Source organism: Sciurus vulgaris (genome assembly GCF_902686455.1).
Source record: "Sciurus vulgaris genome assembly, chromosome: 3".
Classification (NCBI taxonomy): Eukaryota; Metazoa; Chordata; class Mammalia; order Rodentia; family Sciuridae; genus Sciurus; species Sciurus vulgaris.
In genome coordinates this window covers 50,442,396-50,461,156 of record NC_136463.1, presented here as the reverse complement: position 1 = coordinate 50,461,156, position 18,761 = coordinate 50,442,396, and the positions used below count along the sequence as shown (strand labels likewise).

Here is an 18,761-nt window from a genome sequence, read left to right as displayed (position 1 = left end):
TGTGTATGTGTGTGTGTGTATACATATATGTATATATATATATATGATCAGTTGGTATATAAAATACCAATATTATTTAATAACCAATACTACTCTTTCTTGATTATCATAACATTATTTATAAGTCTTAAAATCAGGTGCTATAAGTCCTCCAGCTTACTTTTTCTTTTTCAATGGTTTTGTCTGCTAGGTTCTTTGCATATGCACATAAATTTTTAATTCAGCTTGTCAATTTCTAGAAAAAAACTAGGTTTTGATTGAAAATGTATCAAATTTGTAAATTAATTTGGGGAAAATAGAATTCTTAACAATATTAAATATAGCAATCCATGTACCTGGCATGTCTCTTCACTTAGGTCTCTCTAATTGTTTTCTGCAATATTCTATAGTTTCTTCAACATTTTCTATTAAATTTATCACTAAGTGTTTTATGTTTTGGAGTGCTACTTTAAATGGAATCATTTGTTAATTTTGTTTTCCAATTGCTATTAGTCGGTGTATAAAAGTATAATTGATTTTTGCATCTTGATAATGTATTTGTGACCTTTCTTAATTTATTAGATGCAATAGTTATACTGTAGATTTCTAAGACTATCTGTGTAAATAATCATGTCATTTGCAAATGGAAACAATTTTCCATCTTTCTTTCCAAGCTTTATATCATTTATTTCTTTTTCTTGCATTATTGCTCTGGCTTTGACCTCCAGTACTATGCTGAAGTGGTCAGAATGAACATTTGGATATTTTTTCCCTCATTTTCAATAATCTAGAGAAGCATTTAATAATTCACCTCTAAGTATAAAATTAGCTGCAAGGTTTTTGTGGATGTTCATTATCAGAATCAGGAAGTTCACCTTTTGTTCTTGCTTGGCTAAAAGGTTATATGGTTATTGAATGATGAATTTTATTGATGATCTTTCTGTATCTTCCAAGGTTGTTACCTAATTTTCCCCCTTTATTCTGTTAATGGTTGTGTTGAGTTTTTAAATGTTAGACTGACCTCACATTTCTTAAATAAACCCTGTTGGAAATGTTGTGTTATCCTTTTTTATATTTTGTAGAATTTGACTTGTTAATTTTCAAGAAATTTTGTTCATACATTTTATGAATGGTATTGATGTTGACTATTCTTTTGAGGTTCTTATCTAGTTTTGGTGTCAAGATTATACTAGCCTTATAAAATGAATTTGAAAGTATTTCTTCCATTATTTTCTGAAATTTTATGGAAGGCTGATCTTATCTTTGCCTTAGATGTTTGATAGAATTCGCCAGAGAATACCTCTGGATATGGAGTTTCCTTTTGGGGGAAGTATTTGATGATGACTCTTTTTGGACGGGGTGGGAAGGTATAGATAAAAGACAGTTTTGGTAGATTTTTGCATAGCAGCCTTTTTCAGTTTTTCAAGTTGTTTTTCTCTGTAAATTTGTTCGTTTTTTCTATGTCATCAATTTAGGGAAAAATTGTTCATAATTATTTCTTATTATCATTATGTAATTATAGGCTCTATAATTTCCCAGTTTTTTTTTCCCTTGAATGTTATGAATCTTTTCAAAGAACCAAATTTTGACTTTGTTAGTTTTCTCTACTGATCTTGATATTTTTTAATTCATTAATCTCTATTTTTTTATGATTACATTCTAATTTTAGAGTGAATTTCTTGTCTTTTTCCTAGCCTTTTAGGGTACAATGAGAGTATTGATTTTCAGCCTTTCTTTCTACTGCAGGAATTTGGTGATATTGATTTCTTTTTTTTGTCTCAGCCATAAATTTGATCTATTTCATTTTCATTCTTAGTTTTAAATATTTTCTCTTGTTATTACTTCTTCAACTCAATAGTCATATAGAAGTGTGTTGTTTAGTTTCCTCATTTAGGGACTCTAGTTATATTATTGAGATAGATATCTAATTTAATTTCATTATAGTCAGAGAATATACTCCATAATATTTTAGTTTTTTGAAATTAATTGAGAATTGTTGCATGACCTAGACTATGGTCTATCTTATTGACTACTTCTTGGGCACTTGACAATAATGTTTATTCTTTTCTTGTGTATAGTGTTTTATAAATATAAATTCAGTTCAAAACAATTGATATTGTTATGATATTACTAAAGGTGGAGTATTAAAATCTCCATCTATGGTTGTGGATTTGTTTTAGTTAATTTTTTAGTTCTGTCAAAATTTTCATCACATGTTTAAAACTATGCTACTTGGTACAAAAACATTTGTTTTTATTACAACTTCCTAATAAATTGACTATATCATCATGAAATTCCCTTTTTATTTCTAATGATACTCCTGGTCTTGCAGTCTATTTTTTTTTATCATAATGTCACTTTTTGTTCCTAATTCATTATTTATAGTTTTTGCAGTGCCCATCTTTCCCACTATTTTATATTCAATCTATTTGTTCCTTTGTGCTCAAATTTCTTCTCCTTAGGTCAGCATGTAGTAGAAATTTAATTTTTCAGTCCAACAATAGGCATATTAATTGAAATGTTTAGACTATTTACATTTAATGCAAATATTGGTATAGTAGGACTTAGTTCTACCATTTTGCTACTTGTTTTCTATTTGTACCATTTATATTTTGTTCCTCTGTTCTTTTCCCACTTTCTGGTTTGTCAGTGGTATATATATTAGTATTCTATTTTAATTTTTCATTAGCATTGCAACTTTAACTGTGGCATTGCATTTACAGTGGTTTCTCTAGATTTCTATATTCACCTTAAACTTTTTCCAATCTACTTAGAGTTTTTTAAATGAAATTTAGGAAGTTTGCAACAGAATAGTTCAATTTAATCCTTCACCCCATCTTTTGCACTATTATTGCATGCTATATCTGATATATATTTATAGATGTTAAATTTGGCAATATAATTAATACATACATTAAATTGCACAATTCAGTGTTATAATTAAAAGTCTAAAGAAAACTATTTACAGTGCTTTTTTTTTTTTTTTTTACTCACATCCTTGGCATTTTCAGGCTTGCTTTTCCTTTCTGGAGACAGACTTGTCTTCTAGGGTTATTTCTCTTCTTCCTGAAGAAATTTACTCAATATTTCTTGAAGTTCAGGTCTGTTGAAGACATACTCTTGGTCTTCACATAAAAATGTCCTTATTTTACTTTGTTTTTGAAAGATAGTTTCATTGGATATGTAATTCTGTGTGGTTTTGTTTTCCTTTCACAAGTTATTCATTGTCCTCAATCCCCCAGTGTTCCTCATAAGAAGTCAGCCAGAATTTGTTTCTTTGTTCCTCTGTAAGTGATGCATTGCTTTCTCTCAGGATGCTTTTAATAGATTCCGATCTCTAATATATATATATTTTTTTCAGTTTGACTATGATGTGCATAAGTGGGTTTTCATCGTACTCATCTTGCATGGAATTTGTAAGCTTTTCATCAAATGCGGGGAGGTTTTTGCTTGTTTGTTTTTACAAATATAATGTTCTTGTCTGCTAATTTTAAAATCTATGTTATTTTCTGAGTCTTTTTTTTTAATGAGAATGAAACTTGTTTTTCTCTCACATAAAATAAGTCTAACAGGTAGGAATTTCAAGGTTGTTATGACAGCTACAAATTCAAGAACCTATCCAGATGATTTTCTAACTTTATTTTTAGTGACTATTTTCTCTTTGGGTTAAATGTTCTATTTTTCTCCTTTTTTTGTGTGTGTATCTAGCAATTTTTTATTATGTGCTAGACACGTGCCATTCAAGAATCTGGATGTAATTTCCTTTAAAGAGTTTAGGTTTTTGCTTTGGCAGTCAGATAACTTTCTGATAAATCCTCTTGATCCTGTTGAGGTTCACTTTTAAGTTTTTTGAGCAAAAGTCTACAGAGGACTTACTCTAGAATAGCACAGCTCTGATCCTAAATCAAGGAGTCTCAAGTGAGTTCCTCAGTTATCTACAAGGTTTTTTCATCATTCCTAATAGAACTCTAATGTCGTTCAGTACTTTATGTCCTACATATTCTTCCTTCACGTTGGGGCCTTCTTTAACAGTTTTCAGCCAGATCTTGCAGTCTCTCTCAGGACAGATGTTCCAGTTGAGGTCCACTGTCCTACACCACGGCTTGAAAAGTGCCTTTCGGTAGAAAGCTACATGGGTGTGAAGTTCACGTTGAATATTATCCTTGTCTCAAGGACTGCATCCCTATAGTTCCTGATATGAATTACCCAAAACGAGTATTTCTTATATCATGTCCAGTCTATAGTTGCTTGTGGCAGAAGGACAACTACAATCTCATTCCTATATCTTGGCCAAGACTAGAAACCTGACCTACTTATTCCTACTTCACAGAAAACTCCAACATATTTACTCCTTAGCCAGGTGAAGATTTGAAGTAATAAACAAAGGTGAAAGGTATGGATAGCTGTATTGACAGTTCAACAATAAAAAGGAGATAGAACAATCATATAGGGAAGTCATAAAATCTGAAAGTTATTTCAGGTAGAAGCACACATACACATCTTAACACAAGCAACACTGCATCATCACTGTGCTATGATTTACATAATGATAGACTTTAAATCATTAAGAAAATATTAAATCTACTTAGGAAGGAAAGTGTTGGTAATACATCTTAAAAATTTTAGAGTTGTGTCACTTAAAAAGCAGGCTCATGAGATTGTTTAAATCCAGGGGGATTGATAACATGGCAGTGTTTCCTAAAGGGGTAAGCATGAGTCATCCAGGAAGTTACTTCTGCAACTTAGTTACTGCCTCCTCTGAAGTTATCAGATAATTGGAGAGCTGCTATAAAAAGTCTTAATAATGAAAATGATGAAAAGTAAATGGAATGTCTGTACTTGTCATTGCTGAGCATTTAGGCTCCCTCTCCTTAATGTCCAAGTTTTGTTACCATGGTGATGCTTGGTATCCTACAGATCAGGAGCCGTATAGGGGAAAGAGATGGAGACAGAGAAATGGAGGCTGTGGGAGAGAGGAGAGAGAGAGAGAGAGAGAGAGAGAGAGAGAGAGAGAGAGAGAGAGAGAGAGAGAGAGAGAGGGAGTAGGAGGAAGGGAGGCATTTTTTATGTTATGTATTTTTTTTGTGTGTGTGTATGATGAAGGCTTTTGGTTAATATCAGAAGTCAACCCCAAAACATTCAAGCTCAGTTTTAAAGATTATCCAGGAAGAACTTTCCTTCTCTGAACCTAAAATTTCATGTGAACTTTGAACCATAGTGCCCTCTACCCTTGGACTTCCTTCCTCTGCCTACCCTACCTTCTGCTCTGATATTGCTTCATAGTTTATCACCCAGCAGCTGCCAAGTACACACACTTTGCATCCATCACCTTCTGAGAAGGTGGTCTTCCTCAGGAACAGGATGAGACCCATATTTCCTCTGTGAAATGAATTTGCATTCCTCTCAAATGAGACAAGAATGTATTCAATGGACATGTAATAGCAAATTCTTCATAGGAAGTCTTTTTTTCTCTAGGTGTTGTTTTCATTCCCATTAATGATGATTATACCAGTTATTTCATGCTATTAAACATGGTTTATATCCTTTATTTTTTCTTTTGTAGGAAAACCTGGGTCTCTTTTCAGCAGACCCAGCCTCTGTTATCTGGGAGACTTATGTCAACTACATTGATGATATGTTGCTGGATGGATTCTTTCTTGCTATTGAGTGCTCCCTCAAGTACCTTCTGGAAAACACTGGTATTTACTGGCTTATAGATGTGGGTTATTATTGGAAGACAGGATCAGTAGCATTTGTTGAGTTAAAGGGAAGCACAATTGAGTGTTCTGTGACTCGCCCCAAATGCTATGGATGTTTTGTGAATGGTATACAGTAGACTAGCAAAGGTATTGAGTTTCTAAATTGTTCAAAGAGATAAGATTTCTGACTCTTTAAAAACCAGGTGACAAAACAGTCTCTAAGATGGTAAACCCCATGGCCAAAGTAAAAACATTAAAAAGTTAATTCAGTCAAAGTCAATCTCCAGTAAAGAGCAGTGAGTGACAAACTTGGAGCAGCAGGAAGCAGGGTTAGCAATGAGGACTTCCTTTACCTTTGACTCATGCGGTGATGGAAGAGGACATTCTGTACCTTCCAGCTTCAAGTACTTTGTTGCCTTTTGAGAACACAGAGAGGTTGTGGCACTCAGGTTAAGTGAAAGAAACAGAAGGTTTTCTACATAGAAAAATGTAGTCAGAAAAGAAGCAGGAGAGGAGGTAACTTTGAGAAGGAAAAGGAATGCTAAGAATGTAATCAGCATTCTTTGAAACTATAAAAAAATTGGTGAGAACTTTGAATTTAAGGTTAATAAACTGGGGTAAGGTGCACAGAATAAAAAATCCAGTAAGGACTGAGCTTGGCTAGTAAACGCTGAGCTAGAAAGTACAGAAGAGTTTAGGACTAAAAGTTGAATTACACCTTCACATTCTGGAAGGTTCTGAGTTGCCTTGCAAGAGTTGTACTGAAGGATAAGTCAACACATCAGGGCAGAGTGAATATTTTGAAGCCAGAGGATGAAAGTGAGATGACCATCTGAGATGTCAAGTCCAACCCAAAGATGGAAATCAAATGCAGAGTTAGAATAAGTAACCCAACCTGTGTACACAATATCCAGCCCATAAAAGGGTACATGCAGATACCCAGATTGAAAATATAGAGAGGAGCAAGGCCCAGCATTGAGTGTAGTGGAAAGGGGCAACCCTGGGCTCTTGGTAGGTGCAGAGGCTGAAGTGTATGCATGACCTTGGTCTGCATGATGCAGGAGTGCTCCAAATCAAGCAAATCTGTCAGTGGGACCTAGGGGATCCAGCATAGTCAGAAAGGTGGAAGGCCCTCCCTAGACCTAGGGAGATGCCCCATGTGGTACAGACAGTGAATGGAGATGGTGCGTCAATAGCATGACTCTTCTCTTGCCCAATGGTACCTGAATCTCCTGACTTGGACTATCTGAGATGCCACTTGTCTCCTTGAGGGAAGAACAGAGTGGGAACAAGGGGATGGAGAGAAGAGCTGGCAGTTTTTCTCCAAGTTTGCCAATGTTACCTTCCTCCATGAAAATTGGAGGACAAAACACCTTTGCTTCACAATGTAGGACCTTCAAATTATTTGAGTGGGCAGGTATTGTGCTTAGTAACTGCCTGATCTGAGGCAGTACAGATAAAATTTAAAAGGTATTGATTACCAAAGAAGGAATGCAGAAGCCTATAGAGAGTAGTTTTTTCTTTCCAGGTCCAGTGTACCATTTTTGCTTCTTGAATGTGGTCAAGCCCATATCACTTCCATGACCTGGGCTAGCCTCCCTGTCATTCTCAAAGTCTAAATCCTGCATAAATATATAAATGCTATACACTCCATTAAGGAAGTTTCTTCCTCCTCTTTCCTTCTACAACTTACTTGTACCAAGAGTGTGGATCCAGGACAATCTGCCTCATCTGATTACATTTGCCTTATATCCAATCTAGGGATTAGCTTCTCACGTCAGCCCATGGGGCAAGTCTCAGAGTCAAAGTGTTCTTTTAAAATTGTCTAGATCCTCTAAACTATATGCAATTTTATCTATTAATTTATTATCATAAAATATATATAGTAATGCATAATATACTATGAGAATATATGTACATTGAACATCCCTTATTAAAAAATCTGAAATCCAAAATGCTCTGAAATCCTAAATTTTTGAGTGCCCAATGTATGGGATTTTAGTGATGTTTTTGGTTTGGGGATACTCAATCAGTAAAGTCTATGCAAATATTCCAACCTGAAAAAAATCCAAAATATGAAATAATTCTAATACCAAGAATTTCAAATAAGAGACTCTAAACCAGTTTAAAACTAATTTACAGTTTTCTCAAACTGTTCTATGATATTAGTATTATTATTATGATTTATTGCTAAACTTGTATTCTCTTAAGTTAAATATGTGGTTGATGGAACTCTCCTGAGTCTCATAGTACAAATTCATCATTTGATCCTCTAATATTGAAGGGAAGGACCCAGTCTTACATACCTGTGAGTATTCTATAGATTTTTAATCAGAGTAAATGGCTAAGCTGTGGTAACAAAACCTCCATCAATAATGGAGATTAAACAACAAAGAAGTCTAACCCCCCAAGTAGTGGTTGAAGGTGAGTGTTAGTTTCTCTAGTAGGTTCCACCATTCTCTAGGGCCTTGTCCTCATTCTGTGATTGAGTCAATTAACAGCCACATCCAGACCCGTGGGAGGGTAAAATGCATAGAGAAGATTCACACACTGTCCTGGACTGTCTCAGTCCAAAGGTAGCCCCATTGCTGCTTCCCATATTCCACTGGTGAGGAAGCACATTGCCACCCCCACTGCAGGTAGAGCTGGGAAATTTGGTCTCATGCCCAGGTACAGCTCTGTCTCTAGGGAGTAAGAGGACATTGGGTTTCAGTGGGTAGTCTCTTCCACCCACAGTACCCAACACATAACAAGCTTCTATTTCTACAATCAAAAACATATATGAAAATAAATGGTTATTGATAAAAGTGTAAGCATTTATCTTTGACTTGGAATGTTGTGTTCCATCTTGTACTCTGATATAAATTTAGCAAGGCAAGTTGGCCTAGCAAGTAATCAGAAATTTGTGAATTATTTATACTGTTTTTAAAATTTTTATCACTCTGGGACTACAGAATTAAAATAAGTTCCTTGTTTTTAGAAAAGGAGATAGAAGGGAGGCAGGATGGTAACTTCTCTTTGTTTTTCATGCCTGTGCAACCATCCACAGGCATGCCCCATTCATCTAATGACTGCCAGTGAAGAAATGGGCTTCTTCAAAAAACAGCTTTGAAAAGCAACCTCTTCTCAAGGAGAGGCCCCAGTGACCCCAGGCGGCACCTGAGAGTGTGGAAGAGAGTGAGAGTATTGGGTTGGTCAATCACTGGATGTGCTTTATGAAGAAACAGAGAAAAATCCTGCAATGCCCAGGAGAGCATTGGTTTATTCCAAAGTGTCATTGGTTCCCCCATTGAGAAACACTGCAAGTCCTTCCCCCTCACTTTTCTGGAAAAATTATATTTCCATTTTTCTATACTCTAAAGAAATGCTTTGTGTGTTTTAAATTGTTATTCTACTTTGACATCTTTTCCATTCATCATTGTTTTGTTGGTTTGTGTCTTTGCTTTTCAGAATGTAAGGCAGGACTCACCCCAATATTTGAAGTTCAACTTAGTCTCGCTATCCCAGACTTAGTTTTCTATCCCTCACTGGAATCTGGAGTGAAGGGGGGCTTCTATGACATTGTTGAGAGTCTTGTCACCAGCATTTTTGGGATATCATCCCTGGTGCCACGACTTTCCCCACAAAATGGCTCTCCTCACTATCAGGTACTGTGTCTGCACCCATCTGCCCACCAACCACATCTGGAGCTTCCTACCAAGCATTGATATATCATGCCTGCTCTTATCTTGTTCCCGCAGGTTGATCTGGAGGGCATGGCTGATTTGGCAAGCATGCGGAACACACTCATGGAGAGGGTCCAGAGCATGATGACCCTCTGCTGTGGCTATCGAAACACCTTTGTTCAGTATTCCTATCTCTACATTGAGGACCGAAAGGAAATTCTGGGTCAATTTCTGTTGTATGGTCATGTCCTCTCACCTGAGGAGATTGAAGCCCATGCAGAAGATGGCATCCCTGAGAATCCACCCCTCCTCCAACAGTTCAAAGTGCAAATTGACTCCTATGAAAAGCTCTATGAAGAGGTATGCAGACTGGAGCCCGTCAAGGTGTTTGACAGCTGGATGAAAATTGATGTGCGACCTTTTAAGGCATCTCTGCTGAATATAATTAAGAGATGGAGCCTCATGTTCAAGCAACACCTCGTTGACTATGTCACTAACAGGTAACACAGCGTCCCAGGTTGCCTGTAGTACCATGGCTTTTAATTGTATTTGTATTTTTCCCCATGGATTCATTGGTTAGATTAAAAATTAAAACAGCTGGTTAGAGATTTTTTTTTTTTTTTTGCAGTCCTGGGGATTGAACCCAGGGCCTTGTGCTTGACAGGCAAGCACTCTATGACCTGAGCTATATCCCCAGCCCAGATTCCAGTCTTTTGGACGCCATGGTAACCTCAGTCCTGTGCTTTGCTTTGCTCACCAGCTAAGACCTCTGTTTCATTTTCCACTTGCTGCCCAGCAGGGGAATGGCACCCAGTAAGTGGTAAATAATGTTTAGAGATAATAATTGCAGATCCAGCCTCCCTTCACAACTCTGACTGTGAAATCTCTTTAAGCCTGGGAAGCAGAGGGGGCCTAATGGACCTCTTAGATTTTATTTCTATCAATTACTTGTTGCCTTTGATGATCCAGCTGTGCAACATGGAAGTCACTAGAACCCCATGCTCCTATCTGTGCTTTCTAGCTACCAGAGTGAGTCTGAGATTCTATCTGTTTCCCCAGACCTAGACTACCCAGTCTAGCACTGTGCTCTCTAATCCAGAGATCATCAACTGAATGAATAATCAAGTTGGTCAGCAGTTCATTGACTACCTCACCTTGTCCCCAGAGATCTGTCATGGTCAGAATCTCTACCCATATCTCCACCCTGACTCCTAGTGGGCAGGCACAGCTCCTCTGTTCAGTGATCACCCTTTGGAATGTCAGATGACATATAAAGAAGCCAAATGACCCCTCTCCTCGGTTTGGTGCTGGTCTTTTTTGATACTGTATACCTTCTCTGCTTCACAATTGGGAGCTAAGCCCAGAAAGGAAATGGCAAAGCTGAGGATTTATCTATGTAAAAATAAACTCCAAGGGACTTTGCAAGGGCGGTGTCCCACTACTTTAGAAAACCCAACACTGGGGAGATGCTTTGAACAAGGCTCCCCAGGTATCCCTTAAGAAACAGAAGCAGTTTTCCACATTTGTGAGAGCTTTTGCTCACCAAGGAACTTAGAGGCAAGCTGAGAGAGTGCTCGTGGGTGTCAGAGCAGTGACAGGTACCCCAGATGAAGCCCTGTTTTGGGGTATAGCTGCTTTGTATTCCTCCATCAGTAGGTCTGGTAATCCAAGAACATGGGCATGTTTTAGAACATAGATTTTGTTATTATTTAGGTATGGTGAGGCCAACAGACCAGGAGATGGCTGCCATCAGAAATAGCATTCATTCTTTACAGTTCTAAGAAGAATGCAGGGCCACATGGGAAAGCACCCATGTAAGGAGGCAGAAAGAGAAGGAAATGTGGGCAGTAGTCTTTATTATGGTTTCCTTGGAAAGGAATGGGTAAGGCAGAGTATGCAGGTTTAGGATTGGTGAGTGAGAAATTTCAGTGGGCTCGCAGTACAGGAGCTACCCCTTGTTTTCTCATACCTGGCCCTGGAGGGATTAGGTCAAAGGCAAAATAGCCCAGAGTATGAGAGCCCAATGCAGGAGGTGGCTGGGCTCTGGATTGGTCTGTTTGCCTATGAAAGATAAGCTTTTGGTCATGCATGACTTTCTCAAGGGATTGGCTATGCTTGCAAGGAGCAGTCCATCCAGGGTGTTTAAGGCCCAGATGTGAACAGGTCAAAAAGCAGAGAGTGGATGCCAAGCACAGTGATAGCAGCTACCATGTCCCCAGACCAGGTAAAGCCTGGTCAGCTTCCACTCCCACCCTCAGGAGCCCACCCTGTGCCTTTCATGGGATCCTTTGCAATCCCCTTCAGCAAACACCCACTGATTTCTTTGTCTACCTTCAAAACTTTTTTCCTGTACCTGACACCTGGCTCTCCTGTAAAGATACTGCTTTCCCATGAACACTCTGGAAGGGAGGCTGACTTTTTTCCTACATCTCCCTCTTACCTCTAAGTCTACAGGTGGGCAGATCAGTTCACCACCATTCTCCCTCAAAACCACCAGCTCCTCTGAAGCGACTTCTATCAGACAGTACTAACTACCACTTGTGCTTACTTCAGTCATCCACTGAACTCTCAGTCATTCTTCCTAGTCATTGCAGATCTTCCCATGCAGCACACGTTCCTTTCCCACCCTTCTGCCTAACAATTGACCTTGGGGACCCATCTGCATAGATTCTCCATTACACCTGCCCCTTAGTTGACTCCACTTCAGGGCCCCTTCCCTCTGCCATGTGACTACTACCTTCTCATGTGTTGTGTTCTCGGTCAGGGGAGGGAAAGATGGGGAAGAAATTATTCTCCCTTCAAAAGCTTAGGTGGAAGAATTCCATTCTCTGACCACACCTGGTATCTTCCCACCTCACTTGCTTGACAGCAGCCATACAGAATTCTTCAGTCCCATCAGGAGTTTCAGTCTCTTGACTCCTCCTTCTTCCCCATGTCTATCACACTAGCACACCATTCCCTTCCATTCCCACTTTGCAAACCCCCGACTGTTGAAACTCAAGTGCTCCACATCTGCTCCTAAGCAGTTCATCTTCATCAAACAAAAACAAACTATTCTCCTGACTATAATTTCATTTATGAACATTTATCACATTACATTTATGAACATCCATTTCAAGAAGGACTTTTGTGATGGGAAAAGTGAAGAGCAATGGATGATTTTGACTGAACTTTCACACGAACCTACATGGATATAGCATGGTGAATTCCAACATCAAGTATATCCACAAAACACTAATTTTTAAAAAGTGTAAATAAATTGCAGAAGATCAGTAGGGTAGAGGGAAATGAGCAGAGGAGAGAGGGGGAAGTGCTGGGGACTGAAATAGAGCAAATTATATCCCATGCTTTTGTGATTATGTCAAAATATATCCTAATGTTACATATAACTAAAAAGAATCAATTTAAAAAATTTAAAAAGTCCTCTGCATTTTCTTACAAGTTTCCTAACTCTTCCAGATTCCTCATTCCTTGCTCTCTTCAAATTCTAATCATCCTCTCTGCTTTTTGACCTTGCTTCTCATTTTACTGAGAAAATAGAAGAAATCGTGAGAGATCTAATTCAGCTTTTCACTAAGTCTACCAACCTACATGCATTTGAAGCCCTACACCCATCTTCCTCACTTGTGACAGAGAATAAGCTGTCTTTGCTTTTAGAAGTCCAATCTCTTTTACCTACTCAAGGATTTACCTCCTTGGTATAGTTCAAACATTGTTTGAGCATGTTCCCCAAATGTTTGTATACTGGAAACATTTTCCCCAGGGTGGCTGTGTTGAGAAGGTGGAATCTTTAAGATGTGGGACCTAGTGAGAGGTATTGGGTCTTGGGAGCATCACCTTGAAGGGATTAATGCTGGTCTCATGAAGTGCACTAACACTCATGACAGCAACGGCACGTATAATTGGCTCCTTCTGCATGTGGCTTATCCCGTACATCTTTTTCCCTGTTGTGGTATAGCTAGAGAGCTCTTGCAAGTAGGTCAACATCATGCTCTTTGGACCCACTTTAGTCACCAAAATCATGAGCCAAATAAACCTCTCTCTTTTATAAAGTACCCGGTCCATAGAAAATGGACTAATAATGCATCTTAAATATCCCCAACTCCAACAGTATCAATTCTTTCCTTTGTACATTCTCAATAGTATGTGAACACATTGTCATATCTGTCATGTTTAAAAGGAGAAAGGAATATGGAGAAAGTGAATATAAATATATGCATTATATATGTACATACATATGTAACATTTAAATTATATAATACATATATATATACATATATATGTATTTACATACATATGCAGTCTCTCATTCTGTGGCCTGTCTTCTCTCTCCATTTGTGGTTTAGATGGCCCTTTTATGCATGGGGTCTGTATCTGTGGATTCAACCAACTATGGATCAGAAATACATTTGAAAAAATTGCATCTGTACTGAACGTATACAGGCATTTTTGTTGTCTTTTTCCCCTAAGTAATACAGTATAACAACTGTTCACATAGCATATACATTATGTTAGGTAATTATAATAATCTAGAGATGTTTTAAAGAATATGGGAGGTTTTGCATAGGGTATATACAAATGCTATTTCATTTTATATAAGGGACTTCAGTGTGGATTTTGGTATCCACAGAGGTCCTAGAACCAATTCACCATGGTTACTGGGGAATGATTGTATTTTGATGAATAATTCTTAATGTCAATGCAACCAAATGTGTCCATGTTTCCCCTTAGGTTGTTATTCTTTTGTCTTGTTAAATAAATTCCCTATTGCTCCAAGATCCTAATGGAACTCTGCTGTATTTTCTTTTAAAGTTTCCGAACATTCTTTTTCACATTGAGTAGTCCCTTGTCTTATTGCTGCATGAATATGACGAAATCCTAATCACTATATCTCTAGGCAAGTCCCAGCCTCGTTCATTTTCATGAAGAATGTCTGGGCAATTCTTGGCCATTGCTTTTCAATACAACTCATCAGTATGTGAGAGAAAAAGGCTATGGAGAGTTTGTTTGCATTTGCACTGACTATAGATCAATTTGAGGAGAATCACTGTCTTCCTAGTGTTGAGTATTCCTGTTCAAGAACACACTACTTTCCCACTTAATGTCCTTTACACTGTCCATCAGTGAAATTTTGTAATTGTTACTTTAAAAATAATTTGAATATCTTTGCTAAGATTTATTCCTCAGTGTTTTATTTTTGTATTCTAGTATAAAATGTTTTTATTAGTGCATTATAGTTATACATAATAGTGGGGTTCATACCGACATCATCATACAAGCGTGGAATATAATTTGCTCCATGAAGTCCCTAGTACTTCCCTTTTCCCTCCCCATCTCCCTCCCCATCTTCTCCTTCCTCTCTTCTCCTGGTCTTCCTTATATTTATTTATAGCTTTTTTAGTTAGTGATTTATAGGTGTATTTAAAGGTGAAATTCACCATGGTTTATTCACATACGTACATAGCATAATTTGGTGAATTTCATTCCGCCATTCCTCTTTTCCACTCCCTACTCCCTCCCTCTCAATCCCCTTCCTCTGCTCTTCTGATCTCCCTTCTATTTTCATGGGATTCCCCTTGTTCTCTTTTTCCATTTATTTTTGATCAAGTCTCTGTGTATGAGAGAAACCATTCAGCTCCTGATTTGCTGAATCTGGCTTATTTCACTTAGCATGATGTTCCCCAAATTTTCTATGGAAATGGAATTGATTTTTGTATTTGATTTTGCATCAAGCCACCCTGCTAAATTAACAGAATATTATTACTAATAATTGTATATAATCTTTGGGTTTACTGTGTTCATATTGTCACAGACAGGTTTCTGTTTTATTTCTTCCTCCTCAGTCTTGTTGCTTTATAATACATTTCTTATCTTATTGCACTGGCTAGGACTGCCCTTATAATGGTTAATAGAAGTAGTGATAATAGACACCCTGTCTTATCCCTGACCTGAGAGGAGTTATTTTCAACTTTTTACTACTGAGTGTAACATTTGCCATGAGTTTTTTTTTGTTTTTTGTTTTTTTTTTTTTTTTGTAGATTATCTGATTAAAGAAGTCTCCTTCTATTCCTAATTTGTTAAGAGCATTTAGCATAAGTGGGTGAAAAATTTTATCAAGTGCTTTTTCTAAGTCCTTTAAGATAATTCTGTTTATTTCCTCAAAATGTTTAAAGTGGTGAACATCAGTATTTGATTTCCAATATTAAACTAACCTAGCGTTACTGAGATAAACCAAACACGAAATTTTATCTTTTACAATATATCCAGTGGTTGATTTTGTTTGCAAATATATTGCAGAGCACTGCTGTACCTGTGTTTGTGATGAAGCCTGGCCTTCAGTTTTCCTCTTTAATACTATCTTGGTCTAATTTGTGTTTCATGGCTTTGCTTTCATAAAATAAGTTAGGAATTAGTCCTTCCTGTTTATTCTCTGGAAGAGCTGGTATAATATTGGAATTTTTGATCCTTGAAAATTTGATTTAAATCTTTTATAGAGGCATCCGGGCTTGTGATTTTCTTTGTGGGAGGATTGTAAGCTACAATTTCTGCAGTGGTTATAAGGATATTAAGATTTCTTCTTCCTTAGTAATTTTAAGTTCCTTAGTAAGTTACTTTTAGTAAGTCATGTTTTCTAGAAGTGCATCTATTTCATGTATGTCATCAAATTATTATTGTAAAATTTATAATATCCTCTTAACTGTTTAATCTCTGTAAAGTCGATGGTATGCCCCTTTTCATTTCTATTCATTTTTATTTTGTGCTTTTTAGCTTCCTTTCTTGATTAGTCTTGCCAAAGATTTACAAAGAACTATCTTATAAACTTTTGATTCTATTTACTATAGTTTGATTTTGATTTCAATAATTTATTACTTTTTGTTTATTATTTAATTTTCCTTCTTCCTCCAGATTTATTTTCTATTATTTGACTAACTTCAGATAGATGATTTGCTTGATTTTGAGTCTTCTGCCTTTTCGAATGGTAGCATATAGCATTTGAAGTTTTAAATTTCCTTCCATATGCAATGTTACTTACATCTCACAAGTTGTAATATGCAATATTTTCATTTTTATATAGTACTAAATATTTGAAATATTCATTGCAATGGTTTTAGATCTTCCCAAATTTCCAAACATAGGGTTTTTGAAGTTATATTTCTGTTTTTAATTTCTAACTTAATTGCATTGTGGTCAGAGAATGTAATAATAGACTTCTGAAATTTGTGGTGGTTTAATTTGTACATTGCAGTGTAGTCAGCTTTTATAAATGTTCTGTACACATTAGAGAAGAGTGTGATTTTATAGTTATTGTAATTTCCATTGATGCCTATTTCATCAAGCTTGTTAATTGTTCAATTCAAATCTGACCTTTTAAATCTGCTTAATTTATCAATTACCAAGATAATTGTTTAAATGATGGGCTGTTAATTTCTCCTTGTAATCCATCCCTTTCTCTTTCATATATTTCATGTTTATGTTATGTGGGCATAGAGAGGTTTGACTTTTTATATCTTCCTTGAAAACTGAACCATTTAACCAGACATTAAAAGATCTTCCTTGTCACTAACTACATTTCTTTTGGTAAAGTCCGTTTTGTCTTGTATTAATGCAGTTAATACATTAAACCAATTTTCCTTTGTGTGTTCTTTTCCTGGTTTGTTTCTATTATCCTTTGACTTTGAACCTTGTTGTACAATTACATTGAGAGATTTTTATAATCAATGTAGAACTGAATTCTTTATCCAAGTTAACAATATTTATCCTTTAACTGGAAGGTTTGCTTCATTAACATTTACTGTACTATATTGGATTTAATTCTACCCTTTTAATATGTGCTATCTATTCTTTTTTTTCTTTTTTCTCCTTCTCTACTTTTAGGTTGAATTCTTAAATGTTTTCTTTTCCTTTTTCTTATTCCATTTTTCACTCTGGGAGTTTGAATGTCATACTATGTAGTTCTACCATTCTAGTGGTTCCCACAGCTATTTTAATAAGCATTTTAAAAAGAATCAATGTATCTCTCCTCAAAAATACAAAACAAGAATAGTTTCATCTCTGTTGTTCATTCATCAAGTTAGATTATTGCATACCTAGTAGTTTAGATAGCTTTTTATTATTTATTGAAATTCCTAAAATTACATATTATTTAAAATATTTATATATGTATTTATATATTATTTATATAATTTCCAAATAAATTTCATGATTGCTTCTCTACTATATAATATTCTTTATATAATATTATTTATAATATTTACCTGATTTCTTTTTTTTTCAATGCTGGGATCAAACCCAGGACCTTGTGCATGCTAGATGAGTGCTCTACCACCAAGCCTGGCACTTTTTAGATTTAACAACATATTTATCGGTATTAATATAGTTAATATGCTCGTTATACAGACCTGATACTGAAGTATATGAAGTATATCCATTTTGTTTTGTTAATAAGGATCTATGGATGGAACTCTTTCATTCTTTCTTGGTCTGAAGTGTATTATAAAAATAAAGTTTCTTTGATTATTAAAAATGTTTAGTATGAGATAACTGTATTTATGTGGGTTTGTCTCTGTGTCTTCTATTCTGTACCTTTGGTCTACCTGTCTACTTTGGTGCTAATACCATGCTGTTTTTGTTACCATAGTTCTGTTGTATAGCTTAAGGTCTAGTGTTGTGATGCCTCCTGCTTCACTCTTCTCACTAAGGATTGCTGTGGCTATTCTGGGTCTCTAATTTCCAAATAAATTTCATGATTGCTTCTCTATTTCTATGAGAAAAGATGTTGGAATTGCATTAAATCTGTATAATGCTTTTTGTAGTATGGCCATTTTGAAATATTAATTCTGCCTATCCAAGAACATAGGAGATCTTTCCATCTTATGAGATCTTCTTTAATTTATTTCTTTAGTGTTCTGTAATTTTTGTTGTAAAGATCTTTCACCTCTTTTGTTAGATTCATTTCCAAGTATTTTTTTTTTGAGGTTATTGTGAATGATTTAGTTTTCCTAATTTTTCAGAGGATTCATCACTGATGTATAGAAATATATTAGATTTATAGGTGTTGGTTTTATATCCTGCTACTTTGCTGAATTCATTTATTAGTTCTCATTTTTTTTGGTGGAATATTTTGGATTCTCTGTATATAGAATCATGTTGTTGAGAATGGTGATAGTTTGAGTTCTTCTTTTCCTATTTATATCCCTTTAATTTCTTTCTTCTGTCTAATTCTGGCTAGAGTTCCAAGGACTATGTTGAATAGAAGTGGTGAAAGAGGGCATCCCTGTCTGTTTCAGTTTTTAGAGGGAATGGTTTCAGTTTTTCTCCATTCAGAATGATATGGGCCTTGGGCTTAGCATAAATAGCTTTTACAAAGTTGAGGTATGTTCCTTCTATCCCTGTTTTTTCTAGTGTTTTGAACATGAAG

General features: G+C 36.1%; 1 protein-coding gene across 4 annotated transcripts in view; it reads left to right on the top strand.

The window, feature by feature from the left end:
• DNAH9 (dynein axonemal heavy chain 9) overlaps window positions 1-18,761 on the top strand; it is a 352,397-nt gene that overhangs the window by 51,521 nt on the left and 282,115 nt on the right. For all 4 annotated transcript variants that reach the window (XM_079135287.1, XM_079135285.1, XM_079135284.1 and 1 more), the window contains 3 exons: window positions 5,543-5,678; window positions 9,129-9,325; window positions 9,419-9,843. In XM_079135287.1, coding sequence (XP_078991413.1) covers window positions 5,543-5,678; window positions 9,129-9,325; window positions 9,419-9,843 — 758 coding nt within the window. The remainder of the gene's footprint in view (window positions 1-5,542; window positions 5,679-9,128; window positions 9,326-9,418; window positions 9,844-18,761) is intronic.